Genomic DNA, 10,105 nt, shown 5'->3' with positions numbered 1-10,105 from the left:
AACTGAACGGCATACGCTACTGGGTCGACATCGTTCGAGACCATATGCTACCCTCTCAGCAAATGCAGGGACGTAACGTCACGTTGCAGCAGAATAATGCCCGTCCACATGCTGCACGTGTTGTAACACACTTATTGAGGCAGCATAACATTTCTATACTGCCATGGCCGACTGTTTCTCAAGACCTGATCAGACGAATAACCAAATATTATGTTGTTATTTTAAATAACATTACATTTAAACCACTTTATATGAAGCACAGTTACTTTTTCCCGCTTATATATATAGCAAGACATGGTTTCGTTTATTTTGCGCTTGAGTATATTACCACGACCGTTGATGTGAAGAGTGATTTTATTACATGATTTAGGATACTATTGTTATTATCAGAATGACAGATTATGATTCACGTGGATTGGGATATGTGCAGAACTAGGTGTAATGCAGTGAATAAATTAACTGCACGTTATTTACTTAAATTTAAAACGTTTATTCACTTTATTCAAAATCCAATATAGTGTGATCATTAGCAAAAGGTACTGAATGAACATAACTACTTAGATAGAAAAATTGATTTATATTATTGTTAGCAGATCATTGCTTTTGCAGTTTAAATCGATAAAAATCACAAAAATCAGACCCGTGACAGACAGTCGCAAGATCCAGGGTTTGTCTCAAATACGGTCATTTCCGGGTCAATGGATAGAAACTAAATTGTAGCAACCGCCCTATACATAGAGGCTTGACATACACTAGTCGGTGATTGGGTTGTTTTACATCGAGGTCTGCAGTATAACGTCTATATTACGACCGCCTTTCAAAAAAGAGAGATTAGGTGATATTGGGTTTAGCCTCACGTTCAGGTTTGTTTGTGTATGTGCGTGGCTGCTTGTACTATTCCGGTTTTATAGTGATACAAGAGATACCCAGTCGCAGTTCTAAAATCGATTGCCCACTTAGACACAGTATATTGACTCCAAGCAGGGTGACAAGCAGGGTGACAATGAGTACCATTTCATAACGTTTGGCACGACCCGGACCAGGGATCGAACAACCGACCTTCCAGCAGACAACACAAATGCGGTGTCTCCCCGGTACTATGACACATAGCCAGCCAGGTCATACGTTGTAACTTCCAGATGGACATAAGCTATTCTGCCCTGGATATAACCTAAGACTCGTGCGTGTGTGTGGTGAGGTGTGTGTGGTGTGTGTGGTGTTGTGTGCATTGAGTGGGTGTCAATAGTGTGCGTGTGTGTGGTGTACGTGGGTGTGGTGTGGTGTACGTGGCGTGGAGTGCGTCTTTGTGGTGTGCGTGGCGTGGAGTGCGTCTTTGTGGTGTGCGTATGTGTGGTGTGGAGTGCGTGTGTGTGGTGTGCGGTGTGGAGTGCGTCTTTGTGGTGTGCGTATGTGTGGTGTGCGGTGTGGAGTGCGTCTTTGTGGTGTGCGTGTGTGTGGAGTGCGTATGTGTGGTGTGGAGTGCGTGTGTGTGGTGTGCGTGTGGTGCGATGTGCGGGTTTGTGGTGTGGAGTGCGTGTGTGTGGCGTAGTGTGCGGGTGTGTGTGGTGTGGTGTGGTTGGGTGTGTGTGTGTGTGGTGTGGAGTGCGGTGTGCGTGTGTGTGCGGTGTTGTGTGCGGGTGTGTTGTGTTGTGTGTGTGTGGCGTGGTGTGCAGTGTGGTGTGGAGTGCGTGTGTGTGGAGTGCGTGTGTGTGGGGTGGTGTGCGGTGTGGTGTGCGTGGCGTGGTGTGCAGGTGTCTGGTGTGGAGTGCGTGTGTGTGGTGTGCGTGTGTGGTGTGGAGTGCGGGTGTGTGGTGACTGACAGATCTGTTGCTGACGACCGGTTTCCTCACACCGTACTCAGCGTTCAGTGTTTTCGATGCACAGAAACCATCATGAACAGGCATAAAGTTTTTATTCAATGCAAGATTTCCATACAAAAATAAACATGGAACCATACAAGTTATACCGTTTCTGTTTAGAATTCACAAATATAAACAACATTCTACAACAATCTGGTATGAATCTACACCACATACAGCAGCATTCTGATTATTCCACACACGTCTCATGGTTGTATATTGCAAGGCAACAGTAAATAAAACACTCTTTGGAACCTTGTAGGTAGAGTTAAGTAGATGTACGTGGGATTCAACGAAGAATTTAATATACCGAAGCAAATCTATTTAAATAAAGCTGAGTTTGAGATTTTATTCAATAAAGGTTCTTGTTCGTGGCGACCCCGTAAAGATTCATTGTGACAATGTTATAGATCTAGTGTATGTAACTACTCGAACAAATGCCGTCATATTATTCTTACCAGATAGGTTATTGCAGGTCAAAGGTGTATCATTATGCCATTGTGTCATCATGTCATTAATGTCAAGCCGGTATTCTCTGATAATTTCAAAGGTACTTGATGTACGCCCGAACAGTAACCAAAGTTCGTCTGTGGTCAGCCTATGCCATAATACCCTAGACCATGGCGAAATGAAGACATTGTAGTGGTGCATGATATGAAGTCAAAGAGGTAAAATTGCATACTTGTTTAAGCAGGAAATGAACATAAGGCACAAGTGGATTCCTATTATTATACTTACTATCATGTTTAAATTAGTCTAGATTTTTTTTTTTTTTTTAAAAAACAAACATCTTCAACATGTCTAAATACTTCTCCAATAATTAAAGAGGATCACATACATATTGGGGCATTTATTGTTGATACTGCAAACAGTAGCATATATGTTCGTACAATCCAAAACAAGAAACTGGTAAGCTACTGCACGACACGTCATCGTATATCTACAACGGCGGAGTTAAAGTGTACATAATTAGGACCTTTCGCGAGAATACGAGTATCAGGGACCCGTGAGGATCCGGGGTAGAACAGGTCTTCAGCAACCCATGCTTGCCGTAAAAGGCGACTATGCTTGTCGTAAGAGCCGACTAACGGGATCGGGTGGTCAGGCTCGCTGATTTGGTTGACGCATGTCATCGTATCCCAATTGCGTGGATCGATGCTTATGATGTCAATTAATGGATTGTCTGGTCCAGACTCGATTATTTACAGACCGCTGTCATATAGCTGGAATATTGCTGTGTGCGGCGTTAAACAAACAAACAACAAAGAGTATTAGATTTAATAGTAGGACCGCGTCATAATTCCCAGTATAAAAAAATGAAAAAAATATTGAAATTTATTTTGAAATCTGAATTTGAAACCATTACTACCAGTTGACAGCATTTAACTTACAGAAATAGCATGTTTACATGACTTGGTTTCACCCCGACCGTATACAGGCGGCATCCGCGTCCACACCTCCTGGGACCCTCTACTGTCACCGGCACACGACGGGGACGGCGATCAACGTGTGAGTGGCTTACAGCGTTCAGCTACTCTAAGAAAGTGATACTAGTATGTATATCATGAGAATCGCGGTTAACGAAATCAAAATATTCTAAATAACCAGGGCAAAACTATCTTCAAACTAAAAATGACTGGATTCATCGCAATGACATCATCGACAATACGGCAGCCCCCATCATGAGCAGCACAGCGGGAGCATACGTCGTGGCGGAGCTCGTACTCAGGTTAGATATGGACTGGGTTCTTGCCTTCACCCACTGCAGTGCAGCTCCACTCAGCTTTGGTCCAACCTCCTGCTCAACACGCTTGTGGTAGTCATTGAGCCACTTGATCTGCAACACCGAGGTGTGTTTGGTGAAAGTCATTAGAAATACTGAAGACATAAACTCCGTATCGTTGTGTAATGTAACACGGATTATTTTAGTATAAAATATAAACATCAGAGTTGTAGAAGGTATCTGCGTTGTATTACGTATTTACAAACATGATTAGTGTTGTATAAAACGTTTTCATTTTTGTTGTGTACAACGATCAGCATGTTACAATGTTAATGTTCGATGTTGTGGAAACTATATTACAGTAAACTACGGTTAAAACGAACTCGAAGGGACCACTAATTTTAGTTGGTAATAACCGTAGTTCGTTATAAGGATATATACAGCCTTTATACGACAAATGGTCGAGACTAAAAATAAGTTTGTTTTATCGGTCAGTTCGTTATAAGCGTGTTCGTAAAAAACGTCGTTTACTGTACCAGTATTTATTTTACTGTAGAGGTTCAAAATATACAAAAGCGACGTAACATTAGACGAGACTCAGCCAGTTCCATCATATCTCACCTGTTTTGGCCCAAGCATGTCAAAATTGATCAGATTTGGTTCATAAGGCACCAATGTGATGGGTTTGAATCCCAAGAACACTGAGTTGGGGAATGGATGCTGTAATTAAATAAATGAAACATATTTCAAGGATTATAATTTGAAAACATCAGCAATATATGTACCCATATATATCAGTAACAAAAATGTATTTACCGTATTTCCTCTATAGACGCCTGGTCGTCTATCAATTTCGCCCCGTCCGTTGACTTGGAGTCTATTAGAGAGCCTCGGGGCCTATTCATTTTAATGCTGGCACAGTGGCAACTCAAAACCCCAATTCTACAGTCATGCAAAGGGTACATTTCCAGGAAGCAGACATTATCATTCACCAATATATCGCAGCATTAGAGACCCGAGTGAGTGAGTGAGTGAGTCAGGTATAACGCCGCTTCCAGTTATATCGCTGCGTGTTACTAACGTAGTAGGAAGTGATGCAGGTCTGTTTGTGAAACCAACGAGCACAGGTATCGAACCCACGTTTATAGGTTTCTGGCATGCCCAGGCAACGCAACTCTGCACAGCGAATTGCCTCAGAGGACATGGCCACTCGTGCCCCTGGAATTTAATTGACGCCAATAATAACCCACTCTTTAGTCGGAGTCGAAGCCGGAGAACCAAGAGCTACCTTACCCAAGAACTATTTTCCTTACCGCTGTCTGTGCAAGTTCTATTGTGACAATGGTCTCCAGACGAATACCGAATTTGCCGTCCTCGTAGTAACCAGGCTCTGTAAAACATGAAATAAATTGGAAGAAGAGTTACAACAGAACCTTTACTCACAGTTAAATGTATCACTGTAGCCTCGTTAGACATATAATTTGCACCTGAAGAGAGTTTACAGAACACGCATTATAATGCTGGCTTTAAGGAAATAAAACGAAATGACAAAGTCAGCTACTTATTATTCAGTGGGATCGAACTTGCAACCTTCACATTTTAACCAGTAAGTGAAACGTTACGCCACAGAGACTAATAAACCATAACGCTGTAAGACGCTCCGGTCCATGTACGCCAGCAATAGATATTCTACGTCCGTTTCTTAGGGTTCAAGGAAAGTGTGCTGGAAACAAGAATACTGTCAAATGTTGACACAAAAATTAAACACTTGGGGTGGGCCCACGGGTTTGTCCCTCATGGTTACAATTTCTACCAATCCATCGGAGGTGTGTGTAATTGTTTACATTTTACATACATACTAGAATCGTTCCATGCCGTCTGGGTATGAGGTCACATTGTAACATTCAATAGGTCGGCTCTTAGCTAGGGGTACTATTTAGCGCACAGAGCACTTATGCACAGTGAATGCTACGCTATACAAATGCATAAATTATTATTACTATCCTCAGGATGATGGTATACCCAGGATGGACATACAGTGATGTTCATGGTGTTGCTGTTTGCAACAGTACAGGGACGGTCAGTTTAGGCAACTCCTACCTGGGTAACATCATACTGACCGGGTTTGGATGACAGAAATGACCAGTATGGAAAGCGGGACAATCACGCCCCAAAACACGCAGGTCGCAGATGTCTACGACTTTGGTAATATCCATGAATGTGGGTATGGTTTGTTTGTTTGCCCACCGCCCGCAACACGCCATCTATGTAAGTATGGTTTGCGCCGTTTTAATTAATAAAGGGACACCAACAATCCTTCTGGGGAAACAGCGTGACATTCGAACGTTTTGTCAACCAGACTACCCCACCTCTCCACTTACCATCTGAGAAATACATGTGCTGCTCTAACGCCTCATCACTGGGGTTGACGTTGTGGGACAGGGAGATTCTGCCCGGCCCCTCGTGGACGCTGAGGAAGGCCCCGATCCCGTGCCCCGTGCCGTGCAGGTACCGCAGACCTGCCTCCCAGAGGGGGGCCCGGGCAATAGCGTCAATCTCACGACCTGTAATAGAGATCAGCCCATCCTCAACAAGTGGTCGTGTCGCACATCGGACACGTATAATTTTTCACTGTTGGTGATGCTGTTGAAGATACGATTTTTAATCCTTGCACAAATTAAAAGAATACATGAACACATTATTTTACATTTTAGGTTTAACATGGACTTAAAAGGGGAGAACCACAAACCACTTATTACCCAATGTTATTTGGAGCATTCATTGACGATTACCCAGATAACAAGAGATGGCGGTACTTCTAACAACGTAGATGCCCCGACTGGAATTGGGCCCCAGAATGTGGACTGCATTCTGAACAAGTCAGTTTCCAGAGTGAATTTGAAAAAAAATAAAAATTAAAAGAACCGGTGTATATTTTCCTCTCTCCCCTGTAATGTCCCGTATGCTTAAAAACCATAAACCTGAAACATAACGTTTCTTCTTCTTTTTCATGTGTCAAAAGTAATTTAAAACATTATTACATGTTGTTATTATGTTTCCTATTTAAGAGAAAACATTTTCTCCAGAATTTCAAAATACTTATCTTGACAGGAACGGAGTAAAAAACTATTGGAGTAACTATGTACCGTTTGATGACAACATTAACACACGACCATCTCCATCACCATCACCATCACCTCCACATCCACATCCACATTTAACAACTTTTGAGGTGATATCGAAAATGCTCGTTCCAGGAACATCTCAAAGAGCATCATACCACTCTTGCTCAAAAGTTGATTGATCTAGGTTACAGCATTCAATATTTTATTGACAAAATTTATGTCTGATTCAATTCCTGATTTTGACTTGTACCACATAATCCCTTGTTCGTTTCATGCCTTTGCATGTGTTTGTGATGGGTGCGACAGGTGGAGAAGGGTATCCTCTTTTTTCGCGAATTAGGTATTATTACTATCGGCTAGTAATTAAGAAACATATGCATAGATATAGTCGGAATCGTACAATGGTAACTGTTTTAACAGATATTTCTTATGATTATGGAAAGGGTTTGTCACTTGCATTTAGATGTGGGCACGGTGCAACATACCAGAAAGACTGGCTACATAAAATATATCCCCGCAGTGATATTGCTGGGTTATTGACAATTGCGATGTAAAATGTAATGAGTAATACTTTGGACCCATTCGCCACCATAGCTCCGTTCATATGGCATCAAGCTTAACATAACCGTCGAATCAAATTACTCGCATGAGCAAGAGGTAATGTGTGCTAAGAAAAAGCGAGATAGAAATAGAGTGATGCTTTTTCCGAAACCAAGATATAGTGGCGAATAGGTCCAGGATATCCATCAGGATAGAACAGAATAGTTTTTACTGGATAGTCGAGGCCAACGGGATAACAGCGTTGAGGGACAGGACTCGGCATAACATCGTCACAATATGGACGACAAGCTTACTCTACACAGTGTAACTGTTCGAACATAACGCCGTGCTCCAGCAGTGTGTCTCGGGGTGTAGTACTCACCGTAGAGCCCTTTAGGCCACTTGAGCAGAGCGAGGTCGATATGTCCCATAAGTACTCGAGTGTAGCACTCCTGAGGAGCAACACAAACACCGGTATGATTTCCTAAACAAGTCATGATTTCCTAAACATTTCATTGACCTATCATTATACCAGTACACACAGAAACAACATCATATATTTGACTATCAATGGCAGCAGCCAAACAGTTTTGATGACAGACAAAATGCGGGCCAGTGGTATAGCAATTGTGTTCCTTGGCCTGGATCCATAGGTCCGGTGTTTGAATCACAGATTCCTTTTAAGACTACTTGGCCACCTGTGTGGAATAATGATATGGGTAGACTGGGTGTGTCGTCTCCTCTATGTCCTTCTTCTTGCTGCAAAATTTACCCAAGTATGGAAAAATCCAAACAGCTTGAAAATATAATTCACCATAGAGGTTTTTTTTACCTTTTCGTAGTCTGAAGGTTGTCCAAAGTGAAGCGTTCTGGTCACGTCGGTGGTGCCGTCCCTACGAAGAGAAACAACGTATAAGATCATAAGAAGCCACTCAGCAATATTCCAGCCATATGAAGGCGGTTTGTAAATAATCGAGTCTGGACCAGACAATCCAAAGATGGATATCATAAGCATCGATCCACGCAATTGGGGATAGGATGATATGCATCAACCAAGTCAGCGAGCCTGTCCACCCGATCCCATTAATCGCCTCTTACGACAAGCATAGTCGCCTTTTACGGCAACCCATGTTGCCGAAGACCTATTCTTACACACGCACGTGCATGCAGGTAACTTTATAAGTGAACGCGACGTTAAACCCAATTTCACTTCACCTCAACTCTAATTAATCAGCTTATCAAAACACAGACTTTCCCAATTACAAACTGAGTTACACATGAATCAGTGAGTGAGTTTAAATTTGACGTCGCATCGGCAATAGTTCAGCCGTATAGCATCAAAGGGAACAACAAAGAAACGAAACAAACGAAAAACGCTGAACATTATGATCTCTTACAGATATTGCCCGCCCGAGTCAAGAAGGAACATGTCTGACGTGGTGATCTGTTTGTCTGTGACGTTGGTGGGGCGGTAGTGGATGATGGCACCGTTAGATCCTGATCCGGCTATGGTGGGGAAACTTAGTCCACGGTTCAAATCCTGTTTGCTGGAACATTATATATTCTTATAACATTGCTTTAAAAATATAAAAGAGGAAGTACCGATTTTCACGCTCACTTGTGTTTTCTGAAATTACGTGACGTTTATTAGGACGACAATGATAAACTACGTTCACTACAATCTCATTAATGTCAGATCTTTTACTCCGATTCAAGTCCTCTCTTCGTGCGTATATCATGCGCAATACAATCATCGTCCTCACTATCACCATGATCGTATTCAGCATTGTGATTATAACTCCAACCATTTACATCATTATCTATATTAATATCGTCGTCGACATCCTTATTTCTAACATCAGAATCAGCATTTCGTATGTCATCTTGATGATCCTGTACTCACGATCTCTCTTTCTTCAGTTCTATAGCCGCTTTCACCTCCGTCCACGGCTGTCCTGCCTTCACCTGATGTATGGAATCAGTCATATCACATATGTCACATCTCATCACGCCGTCGTCATGGTAGCGAGACATGTCTCACATAATCATTGAGATATTCGCTTACAGTATCACATGAATTCATAATTCCCACTGTGATACATACAAAACCCCGTAGAAGTCATTTCGGATAATAGAAACATTTTTTAGGGATCCATCCTTCCTTAACATGAGATCGACGCTTTACGCCGCGTTTAGCTCCATTCACCATTCACACATTGTATCCATATGGGGAATCGAACCCGGGGCTTTAACCTGTAGGCTACCACACCGACCGAGGAGCCACCATGAACACTTCTCATAGTCCACTGAATGAGACAGCCATATAAAAGTGAGTGAGGATGGTTTCTACGCCGCTTTAGCAATATTCCAGCAATATCACGGCGGGGGACACCAGAAATGGGCTTCACACAATGTCACCATGTGGGAAATCGAACCACGGTCTTTGGCGTGGCGTGCGAACGCTTTAACCACTAGGTTACCCCTCCGCCCCCATATGATAGTACTGACATGTTACATGTAATATATACAACGTTACCTCTCGTTCCAATCTCTCCAAAAAGTTGATAAGGGCAACTGCATCTCGAATCTGAACAAACAAAGCGTTCATGTAAAACTTTCGGTAGCTCTGTTGTTTGTTTGTTTATTGTTTAACGCCGCACTCAGCAATATTCCAGCTATATTATGGCGGTCTGTAAATAATCGAGTCTGGACCAGACAATCCAGTGATTAACATCATGAGCATCGATCCTAGCAATTGGGATACGATGACATGCATCAACCAAGTCAGCGAGCCCGACCACCCGACCCCGTTAGTCGCCTTTTACGACAAGCATAGTCGCCTTTAACGGCAAGCATGG

At 42.6% G+C, this 10,105-nt stretch overlaps 1 protein-coding gene across 1 annotated transcript in view; it reads right to left on the bottom strand.

Moving 5' to 3' along the window:
- Positions 1-1,903: 1,903 nt before the first annotated feature.
- LOC139474609 (xaa-Pro aminopeptidase 1-like) overlaps positions 1,904-10,105 on the bottom strand; it is a 32,268-nt gene continuing 24,066 nt past the window's right edge. Inside the window, exons 13-21 of the mRNA XM_071257687.1 lie at positions 9,784-9,834; positions 9,151-9,212; positions 8,645-8,794; positions 8,080-8,140; positions 7,630-7,699; positions 5,964-6,146; positions 4,896-4,972; positions 4,204-4,302; positions 1,904-3,696 (exon numbers count right to left, since the gene is read on the bottom strand). Of these exons, the coding sequence (XP_071113788.1) occupies positions 3,502-3,696; positions 4,204-4,302; positions 4,896-4,972; positions 5,964-6,146; positions 7,630-7,699; positions 8,080-8,140; positions 8,645-8,794; positions 9,151-9,212; positions 9,784-9,834 (948 nt within the window). The 3' untranslated portion in view covers positions 1,904-3,501. The remainder of the gene's footprint in view (positions 3,697-4,203; positions 4,303-4,895; positions 4,973-5,963; positions 6,147-7,629; positions 7,700-8,079; positions 8,141-8,644; positions 8,795-9,150; positions 9,213-9,783; positions 9,835-10,105) is intronic.

The sequence above is a fragment of the Haliotis cracherodii genome, unplaced genomic scaffold, assembly GCF_022045235.1.
Source record: "Haliotis cracherodii isolate W230 unplaced genomic scaffold, xgHalCrac1.p SCAF_3, whole genome shotgun sequence".
In the NCBI taxonomy this organism is placed as follows: domain Eukaryota; kingdom Metazoa; phylum Mollusca; class Gastropoda; order Lepetellida; family Haliotidae; genus Haliotis; species Haliotis cracherodii.
This window is presented reverse-complemented; position numbering and strand designations above follow the sequence as displayed.